At 41.5% G+C, this 14,272-nt stretch overlaps 1 protein-coding gene across 6 annotated transcripts in view; it reads right to left on the bottom strand.

Moving 5' to 3' along the window:
- Positions 1 to 319: 319 nt before the first annotated feature.
- The window catches only part of pou2f2a (POU class 2 homeobox 2a), a 94,008-nt gene continuing 80,055 nt past the window's right edge, over positions 320 to 14,272 (bottom strand). For 3 of the 6 annotated variants that reach the window (XM_036135176.1, XM_021320380.2, XM_021320381.2), the window contains exons 4-16: positions 12,678 to 12,734; positions 11,878 to 11,997; positions 11,376 to 11,720; positions 11,054 to 11,159; positions 8,805 to 8,896; positions 8,529 to 8,684; positions 8,298 to 8,439; positions 8,052 to 8,200; positions 7,027 to 7,224; positions 6,715 to 6,941; positions 5,381 to 5,449; positions 5,058 to 5,131; positions 320 to 1,301 (exon numbers count right to left, since the gene is read on the bottom strand). In XM_036135176.1, the coding sequence (XP_035991069.1) occupies positions 973 to 1,301; positions 5,058 to 5,131; positions 5,381 to 5,449; positions 6,715 to 6,941; positions 7,027 to 7,224; positions 8,052 to 8,200; positions 8,298 to 8,439; positions 8,529 to 8,684; positions 8,805 to 8,896; positions 11,054 to 11,159; positions 11,376 to 11,720; positions 11,878 to 11,997; positions 12,678 to 12,734 (2,064 nt within the window). In that variant the 3' untranslated portion in view covers positions 320 to 972. The remainder of the gene's footprint in view (positions 1,302 to 5,057; positions 5,132 to 5,380; positions 5,450 to 6,714; positions 6,942 to 7,026; positions 7,225 to 8,051; positions 8,201 to 8,297; positions 8,440 to 8,528; positions 8,685 to 8,804; positions 8,897 to 11,053; positions 11,160 to 11,375; positions 11,721 to 11,877; positions 11,998 to 12,677; positions 12,735 to 14,272) is intronic. The other 3 variants (XM_021320382.2, XM_021320384.2, XM_021320385.2) reach the window with 3 other exon arrangements.

The following is a 14,272-nucleotide window of genomic DNA, read 5'->3' as shown; positions in this document are numbered from 1 at the left end:
TGTTAAAAAAAAAAAGTCGGACTTAAAGAAAGGAATGCAATTCTTATGCTCTTCTAGCAGACGCTTGTACAGATGATGCAAAAAACAACAACTCTATTTTACAAAATTATTAGAAAGCGACCAGTGAGAGACGCATGAGGTGACAGACAGCATGAGTCAATGAGCGGATGGGCTGGTTCTTCATGTTTCGTATGCTCGTGTGTTTGCTTGTTGCAGTAGCAGTAGAGTCCTGGTCCTGGATAGCTTCACTATTTACACGTCCTTTGAATAAAGCTTTTCTCTCCGTATTTTTGGTATTTGTGATTTTGGTTTGGTTGTCGTTTTTTTTTTTTTTTTTTTTTTGGTTTTGTTGTTTTTTTTTGTCTCATTGTGTATTCCTCCATCTCCTCCTCAGGTAAAATTTTTGGTTTAAACGTATCCTCCTCCCAACTCCTCTTCTTTTAAACCCGCAGCTTTCTGGAAAATGACATTTTAAAAAAAGAAAAAGGATAGTTCTCCTCTTTGTTTCTTCGTCTGTGCTGCCATTCCTTTTTTTTTTGTCATATAGTCAAAGTTATCTTTTTGTCATTTTTGGTTTATGCACTCGGACGTGCCGTCTCTCCCACCTCTTTGCTGCAGAGTCACGGTTTGGTTTTCCTTAGCAGAGACGCGCCACGCCCCGTGTTTTTCGAGAAATATGTCCGTTGCCGTCTCCGTTTCATCCGTTTGGATACATAAAGATTTTTGGTTTCGACCTTTCTCCTCCTTTCTCCCTTCTCTTACTTCTTTCCCTCCTTCTCTCCTCTTTCATTCTGTGTATTTTTGGCATCGAAAGGCTTGGAGAGAAAGACGGAGAGAGGCGCTGAGAGGAAAAAAAAACACAAAAAAACGGAAGAAGAGCACAAGAGAGAGAGATAAAGATAGCTTTGGTGTGGAAGGCGAGGTTCTTGTTCAAATCCTTTCTGCTCCTCTCTGATTGACCCCCGGCTGCGGTCACTCGATCTTGGGCCCCCCCAGAGAGGACGGGCTGTGTGCCATTTCGCTGGAGGAGCAGAAGGAGGCAGGGCTGGAGCAGGGAGAGGGGGAGCAGGGCGTAGGGCTGATGCTGCTGGCCGAGGGGAAGGGCGAGGACTGGGAGACTTTGGCTACGGCGGCGCTGACCAGTCCGGCGCCGGGGTTCGGGCCCATGTGGAGGAGGGTGGGGTGGTTAAGGAAGAGGGAGGAGGGAAGCCCGCCTCCTTGGCCCCCGGAGGTCCCCAGCATCATTTTGCCGCCTCCTTCAAGAGTGGAAAGAGGCAGCTGGCCACCACTGGCTGCTAGGGCTGGGGAAAGAAAAAAATGAGACGCAGGGATTAAATCAACAATTAACCTTCATTCTCTGCATTTTTTATTTGAGGTCTTTACTAGGGTCATTCTGACATGGACACAATTTGATCCTGTAGTTTACAGTTTATCCCTGCTAGATTACCTAAATTATCAAAAGTCTGATTTGTGTTTTTTTTTCTCTTTTAAATAGTAGTTTTTTTTTTCATTTTCCATGATCTTGTGTGAGACAGATATCCTCCTGGTCTGATACTCTCTCACTTTGAGAGGAATTAAAAGTTCAGATATCGGTTCATTTTGTATTTGATTTAATTCAAACGTGGCCTTTGACTATATTAATAGTTCTGATGATCTTAATTACTTAACTGTGGTAGGAAAAAGCAAAACCAGAAGAGGTCAATTTGAAATGTAATGTGGGCCTACGATTTCTACAATTAGACAAAACATGTAGACAAGCTCTCTTATTTTTGGTGTTTTGCCACAATTACGATTGTATTTTTCTTTAATGTCCAGCTATCTAAGCTGTGGGACACGTAAAGATAAACAAGGCTCTGCGCATTTGGTCTGTAAAAATCGACTGCCAATGTCGTCCCGTGAAGTTTAGTCTTCATATTAACGCGTTAATTCTTGTTGCTCGTAATTTTTATTCATGGTGGGTGTGGAGATAAAGATCTGATGGAGTGATTCATTAGACATATATTAGCATACGACCACAACATGAGTCACTGACGTTATCTTTATTGTATTTTCCATGCAGTGAAAAAGCTAAAACAATACAGCAGCAAAGACTCAAGACCAGGCACGATAATATTGTGGTATCACCGTCATAGCGTACGATATAATGACTTTATTTTATCCCACTGTGGGACATTCAAAGTAAAGGTAAATTATGTATATTTGCTAAATGAAAATTAATAAGAGAGATGTTTTTTTTTTCTAAGGTTATTATGCTGTTAAATAATTTGGAAAGCCAAGATGGCGACGACATGGCTTTGTAACTAGATGCCCACCGTTAGATCTGGAGGGAAAAGGGGAATCTCTGAAGTACCTGGATGGCATCATCATATTAGGAATTGTTTCGCCTCACATAACAGATGCAATCATGAGGAAAGAACGTTACGTGGAAATACTGAAGCAACATCTCAAGACATCAGCCAAGAAGTTAAAGCTTGGGTGCAAATGGGTCTTTTTGAAACGAGCAATGGCACTAAGGATATATTCAAATCACTCTCATGAGGGCTTAATGACAACAAAGTGAATGTTTAGGAGTGGCCATCATGAAGCTCTGATCCCAGTCACAAGGAAAACCTGCAATGGGTGTTTAAGCAAGGCGGCCTACAAACCTGATTTATTTACGCCAGTTCTGTCTGGAGGAATGGGCCAAAACTTCAGTAAACTATAGTAAGAAGTTTGTGGAAAAGCACAAAAAATCTTTGACCCTGTTTTAAAGGTGACTCTATTAAATACAGCACCATGGAAACCTCTGAATTTAAATAAATAAAACAGCTATTCACATTCTTCTTCTCACTCATTATTCCGCCAGTAAGCAAATAGAAATATTTGTGGTTATTCAAACTAGTCTACGGGAAGATTTTAGTCTGATTGAATAGGAGACAGCGCCAATAAAAAGATAATACATACAACAAAAAAAAAAGGTTGAGCAAAAATGTGGTTTCAAGATTCAAGTCCCAACACACTCCACCAAAACTTTAAAACTTTTATTCAAAAGCCGCTTTTGACCACTAGGTGATCTTTTTTTTTTTTTAGAGTCTGGTGACATTAAATCGATACGGCTTCCTAAACTCAAAATGAGTGTCCCAAACAGATGGCTTCCTGACTCAGAGAGCCAAAAGGTGATCAGACGATAAAAAGAAAAAAAAAAACACAAACAAAAAAGCCCAAAAAAAAAAAGACTAAAGATGAGTAAAACGGCACATGACAAACGAAAAAACCCGAGCCCACACGTTAGCATAAGCACAGCGACACAGATAAGCACACACACACTTGCTGGGATGGATTAATGGTGGTGGATGGCGACGTCTAATGAAATATAAGCTATTTATTTCCCTTAGAGCGCGCTCTCTGTCTCAGCTGTTTCACACTGTTGATGAGCAAAAACACTCGGCAGGCTATTCATCCGTGTCTCCAGTCGGCAGTCAACCAGAGCGACTTGATTCACCCTCTGTGTGTAACTGTATTAGTCATCACTGCACTTCTCTTTTTAATGCATCCCCCCTTCCCCCTTCGTTGGTCTCTCTCTCTCTCTCCCACCCTGTAGAAGGTGATTAAAAACTATCTTTTGGGAGAGCTGTTCAGAGGTCACTACTGGGGAGGGGGGAGGAAACTTGGGAGTTTTCTGAGCTTGTTGTAAAGCTATTCTTGAGCTGTTCTCAAGTGTAGGAAGGTGAATAAGGACGTGTGTCGTGCTCTGTGTGGCCATGTGAGTTTCGATGCTCACATCTGCGTGGGAGTGCATGAGACTGGAACTGCTTAAGAGGAGGAAAATCTATAAAAACGTGTTTATTTACAGTGCCTTGCCAAAGTATTCACACCGCTGAAACCTTTCTATAGCGTCTCACGTTACAACCACGGCCTTCATGTCGTGTTAGACCTTCAGCGGAAGAAGAATTATGAGTGGTTTTCCCAAATTCTACGATTAAGAATGTGAGAAGTGCGCATTAGTATGAAGCCCCCTTTACTCTGACAATCCTAAAGGAAGTCCAGCAGCACCAATTACCTTAATAAGTCTAATTAGACCGCTAGTTTGGTCTGGAAGCAATATCCCGGCACTGAGTTCATCAACACATGACCGCCCACCAGATCTGACAGGTAGAGGGCGAGGAGAGAATTAGTCCTTTGGTATTTTTGCCACAAGCTATGTATGAGAAACGGCAAACAAGTTTTAACATTTCAGCCTTCTTGCTGAACACTACGTGTAATGGAAAACATCAGGACGGACTTAAAAAGAGGGAAATCCAAGAGGCTGCAAGACTTTAGACTGGGGCCAGAGCCATGGTGGATTGATTAGACCAGGAATGGCCTAGTCAAAGTCTAGATTACACAACACTGGGTATCTTCACTGCAAAAAGGGAAATAAAAGTCAGTAAAATGTTCTTGAAATTAGAATTTTTTTTCTTGATTTGAGCAGTTAAATGCGACTATTTGCCAATGGAATAAGATTTTTACACTAAAAATAGATCAATTCATCTCCATCATCTTATTTGAAGTGCAGGATATCTAATTATCTTATTTTAAGGGTAAAAACACTCACTCCATTGGCAAATAGTTTCATTTAGCTGCTCAAATCAAGGAAAAATAAACTAATTTCAAGAACTTTTTACTTACTTTTAGTTCTTTTTTTTTGCAGTGTTGGTGCTTATACAAACACTCCTCATCAAACCTAAGTAATCAAACTGAGCCCAAGCTATTTTGCATAAAAGACAGGGCTAATTTTTCAGTCTCTGGTGTAGACGTACCCTGAAATGTAGTTGTACAAAGTATCACTACTTTGTGTTACTTGACTAAATAAAATCTCAATAAAATACATTGAAATTTGTCATTGTAACGTTACAAAACAACACGGCAGCTATGAATATTTTTGCAAGGCATTGCATGGACTTCCTATAAGACCTTTCAATAAATCTAATACTGCTTCACAACAGCCTTAACCATCTTAAGTATTAGGGCTTTATTAGCAGGGAATTGTCCCTAATGAAACCTCTTTGCCTCTGTTTCGCTCTCTCACAAACACACACCTTGGATAGTGGCCAGGGGATTGTTACCGAGGAGGGCTTGGTTCATCCCCGTGTTAACTCCCATCACAGTGTTCCTGTTGCGGCACACGCATCGTGCAAGCATGTACACAAACACAGACAGGCAGAGGAGAAAAGATGAGGAAATAAAGCAGGTTTAGTAGCAAGGAAAGGCAAAGGATACACTCGTCCCTGTGGACAGGCCTCGGTACGATGGCGGCTCAGAAACACAGGAAGGAAAAAGCTTCATAGCACTAAACTAACTATGAATTTGTAGCAGAGATAATCAACATTTTTGAGTGTAGCTTGTGTAGCGTGTGTCTCACCTCAGGTTTGCAGCAAAATCAGTGATGTAGTTGGACATTTCACCGTTCTTTTTACCCATACGCCACAAGCTGTGAACACAAAGACACACACAAACACACAGACACACACACACTGGGTTAGATAGTGTTGCTGCAAAGAGGAAGTTGAGGTGTCAAGTGGCATGCTGGATTATCAGCGTATGCATTCGTGTCGGGTACGAAGAATTTAAATACAAACTGCAGGTGAACTGAGCGTGGTGCCGTGCAGTATAAATAGGGATTACGTTTATGAAAGTGCGTGTCTGTGCGAAGCCGCAATGCGGGTTTCTTTGCCTAAATTTCATAACTTATGACGGGAGTGTGCAAAAATAAAACCGTGATTAGCAATATGTTAAATAATTGTGCAGTTTTTGTTTTCAATTGTTGCCTTCAAACATCATAGATGAATAGATTTTGTAGAGGAATTTAGAAATATTAGTGGCAACATTTTTTACAGAAAGTTACTCTTTATATAGTTTTTATTTTATTTTATATGGTAAAAGTCAAACAGAACAACATAGTTGTCTTTTGTTACATTTGTTTCTTGTAAATACTCAAATGTACCTAATATTTACTTTTAGTAAATATTAGATCAATATTTTCCACAAAAAGGACATACTTAGCCTACTACTTTTCCTATTTTAAACTTGAAACTAAAAAAAACTAAAGTAAAGGCAAAATGATTTATGAAGTTTACTGATAGGCATGAAACATTTTACTATATAATTGAGAAGCCTCTGAAAAGGCAATATTATGTCAGAGAGACGAGCAAACTTAGCTGCTGCTCAGGGCTCCAGGCCAGCAGGGGGCCACCAAGAGCCCCTGACTTATGAAGAATATAGATGTATAAACTACAAACTGGTCAGGTTTAATAAGAATTAACCTAATTTTAAATTTTCTCCTGAGGTATCTGACTATGAAAGTCAAAATAAAATACAATCTTTGGAATTAAGAAGTTACATTTTAGTTTGAAAATAAAATGTAAATTAAAATAAAAAAAATTCAACGCATAAAATCTGTTTTCAAAAGTTGCACATCGAACTGCCAAGCCAAACAAGTGAGTAAAAAAATATATTTACGTAGATTTCTTTATATTTATTTATTCTGCTCTGTTCAGTAATGTAAATTGCTCAATGTAAGGCTGAAGATATTACAGTTTTTTGTAATTGCCGCACTAACTGGAGGTGTTAAAATGCCCAAACAAAGCAGATTTACTGGTGCTTTAAGCTGGTGGTTGATGGGCTAAATTAGTGGCCCCCAAAACTGTCCCACTTCGGGCCCCAGACAATCTTGGGCCGGCTCTGTCTGCGTCTTACCCTGTGTTTAGGTTGAGTGTGCTGTGGCTAGGAGTGGCGGGGCTGGCTGTGCTGCGGGGAGGAGGAGGAGGAGTCGCCGGGGAGGGTGTGGAGCTCAGAGGGGGGTGGGCTGAGGTGAGAGAGGGGTGAGTGGAGGTGAGGCTGGAGGACAGGGGGCAAATGGAGGACATGGTGGTCACCGTTGTGCTGCTGAGACTGGTCACGGCCTGGGACAGCTGGCTGGACATCTGTGAGAAAGAACGAAACGGCCCTGAATAAAGACGCTGCGAGACAGAGAGGCCGAGCAGAGATGCTTATGGGACTGAAATTCACCATATGAGAGCTGTAGCAGGGCGGTTTGTGCGTTTGTGGGGCAGTGGGGGGCTGGCTGGGCAGCGGAGGGGTGGCACTGGTGGGGTTGATGCGCTTCTCTTTCTGCCGGCGGTTGCAGAACCAGACCCGGATCACCTCCTTTTCCATGTTGAGCTGCTCCGCGATCAGCAGGATCTCCTCTGAGGTAGGCTTCTGGTTCTGAAGAGAAATGAGATGTCCAGATTGTTTCAGCATTGCTAAAGTGAGCCAGGATTGTACAAATGTAAAGAAAAATGTTGTTTACTGCAGCTGCTGTAAAAAAAAAGGAATGAAAAAGCAAATCTGAAACCACATTCCTCAGTTAATGATCATTAACTGAGGAATTTACACAGAAGCACAGCTAGATACTGCAGGAAGCTAGAAACGTTAATATTTAAAACTCACAGGGGCCAATTCTTCTGAAGTAGGTCAACAGTTACTGAAGTGGCTTTATTTATACCCAACTATTTATTTTTTATTTCTGATCAGCAGTTTAGCGGGTTAATGATGTGGAGGTCGTGTTCTGTAGCTTTAATCACTGGTGTTGCTGAGGGATGTTGTAAATTTTACTGATTAATAGCGACCGTGAGAAAATCAGAAGTAAACCTGCTAGACCAGAAGCTGAAAAAGCCTACGAGAACACCAAATAAGGAACCCAAACCAGAAATGTAGGAATAATTGTTGGTGTTCTTTTCTTTCACGTTTGATAAAACAGATTAATTAAACCATTGTTTAGTTTTATTTAAATAGAATATCCGAATAACAGAGCAAAACCTGTATTAATAAATTAATAAATGATTATTATTATTATTATTATTATTATTATTATTATTATTATTATTATTATTATTATTATTATTATTATTAATAAGACAGATTCTATAATAAAATAATGTCATGCATGGTGCTTTGGGCAATTTTTTTTTTACCTGATGCTATATAAGTAAACTGAAAAACGTTTTAATAGTAGTAATAACATTATTAATAATAATAAAAACATATCTTACCGTCAGGAATGAACGCTCCAGGGCCACACGAACATTCGTCTCAATGCTGGTTCTCTTCTTTCTCCTGCGACCAGGAACCCCCTCGAAGCCCAGCGACGGAGAGGACAGGGAGCTGGGACTGGGCAGGGTGCTGTCTATGGACATGGTCTCTGTACGGCAAACCCAAATGTTACATCCTTGCTTAGTTTAATCCAATCATCAATCAGACGGACTGAACTTCTCAGCGTAATCTCAATCGGAGCTCACCTGCGTCGTTGAGCCACTTTTCCAGCAGCGGCTTCAGCTTGCACATGTTCTTAAAGCTCAGGTTGAGCGCCTCGAAGCGGGAAATGGTGGTCTGGCTGAAGTCGTTCCCGTACAGCTTCCCCATGGCCAGGCCGACATCCCCCTGTCGGCAGGGTTCAAGCAAGACAGCTTGAGACGAGTCAGAACAGATACCGACGCTTCAGTGCTGACGCGACATTGGCCTCTGCTCACCTGTGTGAAGCCCAGCTTGATGCGTCTCTGCTTGAAGGTGCGGGCAAACTGCTCCAGCTCCTCCAGGTCGCTGGGCTCCTCGGGGTGCGAGGTCACAGAGGGCACCGTGGTCATGCCTCCTCCACCGCCCACATCTATGCTCTTATCTCGCTGCACCTGACAGGACATGAGACGAATGAAAGTGAAAACGAGAAAGGAAGGGAAGTGCTTTTTTTTTTCGCAGTGCTTGCTCAGGGAGTGGGTTTGTCTTTTCCACCGAGTAAAAAACTTTCCTACCTGCGTCTGGAGTCCCATTCTAGTTGGAGCAGACAGGAGGCTCCCTTGGTTTTGCTGAGGTAGCGGAATAAGATTTGGTGTCGATAGGAGTCCTGATCACACAGAATGCACAAGAAATTGTTCAGGCCAAAAGGTGGAGATTTTGTCTACGTCGACAACCCTCGAACCTTTTCCACGCGTCGTCACGTTAAAACCAGAAACGTCAATGTATTTTATTAGGTTTTTATGCAATAGAATAACACAAAAGAGGAGATGATTGTGAACTGAAAGGAAAATGATCCACAGTTTTAAACCTTTTTTTTTCTTCACAAACAGAAACCTGTTAGGCTTTCAGCCTGTTTAAGTCGATACTTTGTTGTAGAACCGCTTTCACTGCAAAAATTGGGTTTGTCTCAACCAGTTTTGCACATTTAGAAATTAAAATGTTTGCCTCTTCTGCTTTGCAAAATAGCTCAAGGTCAGTCAGGTTTGACAGAGAGCTTCTGTGAAGAGCAATTATTTAGAGATTTTTATCTAGACCGTCAATGCTTTGATCCAAACCGTTTCGTTGTAGCTCTGGCTGTATGTTTTTTGTACTCCCTGTACCCCCGAAAGAAAAGCTTTCCTACAGCACAATGCCACCAACACCATGATTTCTCATGAATTTCTTCTGCAACTACTTTTTTACTACATTTCCGCAAAGATCAGACTTGTGGGGAAGTAATGACTAATAGCTTTTGTATCAACAGATTCTCCCATGTGAGCTGTGGATCTATACAGCTCCCCCAAAAGTATCACAGGGCCCTTTGCTTCTATTCTTATTGACGGTTTCCTACAACAGCCTGTCAGTTCTGGTGGGCCATTGTCTTGGTAGATTTCCCGTCGTACCGTATTCTTTAATTTTGCAGATAATGGATTTAACTGAACCTTGAGGAAGACTAAAGACTCTCCTCTCTGCATACAGGGGGAGAAGACGGACCATGTGGACAGCAGTTCCTGGGCATTCACATTTCCTCTGACCTCTCCTGGACTGTGAACACCTCCCACCTGGTGATAAAGGCCCAACAACGGCTCATCTTTCTCAGGAAACTGGAACGGACTGGACTCAGCTGCTTATAAACTTCTACGGAGCTACAATTGAAAGCATCTGTGTCTCAGTGTGACAGTGTGGTGTGGGGGCTGCACGGCACAGGGGAGGAAGGATTTAGCATGGGTGGTGAAGTCAATACAAGGGATTATGGGATGCCGTCTACAAGACCTAGACACAGTTTTTGCTGCATGAGTCCAGAAAAGGGCCAGAGGTATTACCACAGGTCCCATACCCCCGGGGCAATGCACTGTTTAACCCGCGTCCATCAGACAAACAATTCAGAAACATCCGATCAAAAAAAAAAACAGATTTGGAAACAGCTTCTTTCCCAAAGATGTGAGGGCTATCACCTCCTGCTGAGAATCAAATAAACCACCAGCGAAGCGTGAGAATTATTTACACTCTCTTTCATATGTCTATTTGCACACTTTCGGCTTCTGATGGGGGTGTTTGCTTGGACATCCATGCAAATTGCACAGTAATTTACATCGTTCTGTAAAGTGACCACTCTGTCTTTTTTTGACTTGAACATTTAACTCTTACCAGATGCTAAAGACCATTTGTACAATTTTTTTTAGCTTCTCAAGAAGTGTTGTCAGTGCATTAAACTCTAACATCATGTCTTGGTTTCTGTCTGTGCATTATATGTTAACTCTGAGCCGGTGTCTCACCAAAATGTTATTATGGTTACATAATGACAACAAAGACTCTTGATGGTGAGATGTGCAAAGCTTAGGGTACTGCTTTATAACCTAACCCCCCTTTAACCTTCTCCCTGACCTGCCTGCTTTCTCCCTGGCTCTTCATGACGCTGTTTGTTTAGTCATGTTCTCTAATAAGCCTCTAAGGCCTTCACAGAACAGCTGGATTTAGACTTGGAATAAAATTTTAAAAGGTTACTCCTGAAGTCAGTTGGTTTTACTAGATTTTATTAAGCATCAGTGTAAAAGAGGAGGGACGAAGACAAACGCCTGGCACAATTTTCAAAATGCATTTTTTTGGGAAGAAATTGAAACCGTGTACTCTTATCCTTTAACTTGAAAAGGCTGTGGTGATTTGTGTCCATCGCATAACATCCTGTGGAAATATATTTAAGTAACGTGACGTAATGAGAAAAGGTTCAAGGGGTATCAACACTTTTGTAAAGCACTGCATATATCAGAAAAGTGGTACTGGCTACCTTGCTGGCCCTGCTGCGCCTGTGGGAGAAGAAACTGGGCTGGAGATGGAAGCGGGTGACCGGGCACCAACACCAGCTGCTGAAGCTGCAGCAACTGCTGAATGTCCTGTTCAACCGAGAAACAAGTATAAACGGACGAACGCTCGAACAGAGAAGACTTTGGCGACACAAAAGGTATGTTAATACGGTGTGTGTTCCCTTCAGAGGGACAGAGCGGGTTTAGACGAAGAGAACACACAAGCTGCATAAAAGGGCGCATCATGACGAGTGGCTCCACCGACTGGAGGTCCAGTCATCACTTAGCAGGAAATGGCCACAGTACCTGGGCTGTGAGCTGGATAGGCTGGGAGAGCGTGAGCTGAGGTGGAGGCGGTGGGACGGGGACACTTTGGGTGTTTTGCTCCTGTGTGCTCTGTCCCTGGGACTGAGCCTGCTGTCCTGTTTGTCCTATGTGTTGCTGCTGCTGCTGCTGTTGCTGCTGCTGCTGCTGCTGCTGGGCTTGCTGATTTGCTGCTGCAGCTGCCTGAGCTTGCTGATTGGCTTGAGCGGCGGCATGGGCAGCATGAGCTGCATGGGCTGCATTGGACTGCTGCACGGCGGCAGCCAGGAGCTGCGCCTGAGCCTGCTGCAGCAGCAGCTGTTGCTGCGCTGGCAGCAAAGCTGTCAGCTGGAGGGGGAAAAAAAAGGGGACAGGTACAGGAGAGGAAAAGAGCAAGAAGTTAGAATGAAAAGGAGGTAAAGTGTTTTTAAAAAAGCAGCGCAAGTGAAGCAAGCGAGGTGGAAGCGTAGCAGGGTGCATGCCTGTGCAGATGTGTTAGCCTTACCCCTGCTAACTGTGAGCCAGTCAGCATGAGCTGGGTGTGTTGTAGGGCTGTCTGTGAAGGAGTCGGGCCATGTGAGGGAGGAAGGCCTGGAGACATTTCTGGGCACTCATCCATCTTATTCTGGTATGAAGACAAAGTGCACACAGGGACACATGTAGGAGGGAAAAAAAACGCTGTAGATGATATCTTATCGCTGAAAAGAAAATTGACTAACTTAAAGGCTAGAAAGAGTTTTATCAATTATCCTGATTCAGCATCCTGGGTGATAAGGGGTGTGTTTGCTTTCTCAGGGCCAGTAAAAATATTATTTAACCATCACCGAATTGTGCCTCCAGTCTGTGTTTGCTCTGCACAAAGGGGTGATCTTTTTTTCCCAGGAACGAGGCGTGTTTGGACTGGAAGACTGAGCTGCTTCCAGTGTACTGATTTGCATATCTCTCACAGTATGAAAATGAAGCTTAATTTCTTGATGAAATGAGTAATCTTGCAGATTCACTGCAGTTATCATTGGGCTTAGTGACAACAGTGTGCCTTAATGCGGGTTTTTTGTGTGTGTGTGTGTCAGTGCATTTGTTTACACTGAAGACTGGGCGGAGAGTGGACACATTGTCAACCTGAGCATCCAGCGCAACAAAAGGGCGATTCAAAGCTCAGAAATAAGCACAAAGCTAAAGCAGCCGTACTGTCAATAAAGCTACAGGTTGACGTTAGGATTCAAAAGATGCACAAACACTGAAGCAGAATCACGCACAGGCATGCACAGGCAGCTCGGTAACACTAATGCACAACAGTGTGCTCACCTTGCTGCTGTTCAGGTTTGGTGACAGAGAAAAGGGGCTGACTTTCATTGCCTGAACCTTGGAGAAAAGAATTTACCACAAAATTACACAAACTACTCAGACAATCAGTTTAGGGGCCTCATATTGGACCATACGTGCTTTTCTGAGCAAACCGAGCGATCAATTGGATGGTTTTTGGGGACATTTTCATAAATGTCATATATATATATATATATATATATATATATATATATATATATATATATATATATATATATATATATATATATATAGTGCCAAATCACACATTACAAGACAAACAGATCCAATTTTAAATCAAATACTAATCTAATTCAGTCCAAATTACTCAAATGCAAGATAATCATAACAACCACATCAGGTTATTTTGGGAAATGTATTTATTAGAACAAAAACACACTAAGTAATTATTGTTTTTAACTAAACTGCATGTGCCACAATTATTAAAAACATCCCAGTAAATGAAGACCTACATCTTAATCACCAACTCTCCAAAACAAGCATCGGACGCTTGCTAAAGAAAATTTTCTCCTGTCCCACCTTCACAAGCAAACACGTGTAGTATAGAAAACGTTCAATAGAAAGCAAAATTCTAGTTGTAAAACTCTATTCTATACAATCCCTCTATTTGCGTCGGATGGAAAAACGAAGGGCAAACGTTTGGAAAAGCATCTCATCCATGTTATGGATTAATAATTCTCATCCATGTTGTGAAGTAAGGCAGAGGATCTGAGATCCTGCCGGCCTGTTTCTCTTCCAAATATCCTGGGAACCTTATTAAAAAGCATGGCTTCACAGATTTTTTTAAAAAAATTAAAATGAGATTTTAAATAAATATCTAGTGGCCTTTGCGAATAAGCTGAAAGAGGTTCAACTTTCTCAAGAGGACAGTGATCCAAAACATGTGGCCAAATCAGGCCCAAAAGCGACCTTCTTCCACGGCCATCTCAGTCAGCAGGGCTAAATCTTTTATAAAACTTGTGGGGGAAGCTGAAGAGAAGAGACCATAAGAAAGGACTATGGATTTTGAATGCGAGGCTACAGCAATGGCGTCAAAATCCAAATTATTATTATTTTTATTTAGAAAAAGAAAAATTAATTTTCAAGGGCTGGATTTTTATGTACATGCTCAACAATAAACTAAATGTGCAATATGTTTAGTCAAATTAACAAAGCTGTGGGATTTAGTAGTAAATAAATCTCAAAATATTGTAGATCCAAAGCATATAGAGTTTGCCTTATTGAAAGAAATGAAAGCAATTTCCTACATTTTTAAGTAGTCCATTTTCTATTTTTTTGCTTGATGAAAAGTTTTTAAAGTGTATTCTCAAGAGAAAGAGCATAATATAAGTCACTCTATTCACAAGTGCTCGCTATATTTAGTCAAGATTAATAAATAGTTCTGGCTCAATTCTACTTTTGAGTAACACCTGCTGAATATTTTTTTTGTCCTATTTACTTGTGAAACTAAAAAGCAACAAACAAAATGTGGGTGACATTTTTTATTGTTTTTTTTTTATTTATTTATTTCGCAGTCAACATCTCACCCTAAAAAAAGAAGAAGAAGAAGAAGAAAA

This window comes from Fundulus heteroclitus, chromosome 3 (genome assembly GCF_011125445.2).
Source record: "Fundulus heteroclitus isolate FHET01 chromosome 3, MU-UCD_Fhet_4.1, whole genome shotgun sequence".
NCBI classification, from domain to species: Eukaryota; Metazoa; Chordata; class Actinopteri; order Cyprinodontiformes; family Fundulidae; genus Fundulus; species Fundulus heteroclitus.
The sequence above is the reverse complement of the archived record's forward strand: the minus strand, read 5'-3'. Positions and strand labels throughout refer to the sequence as shown.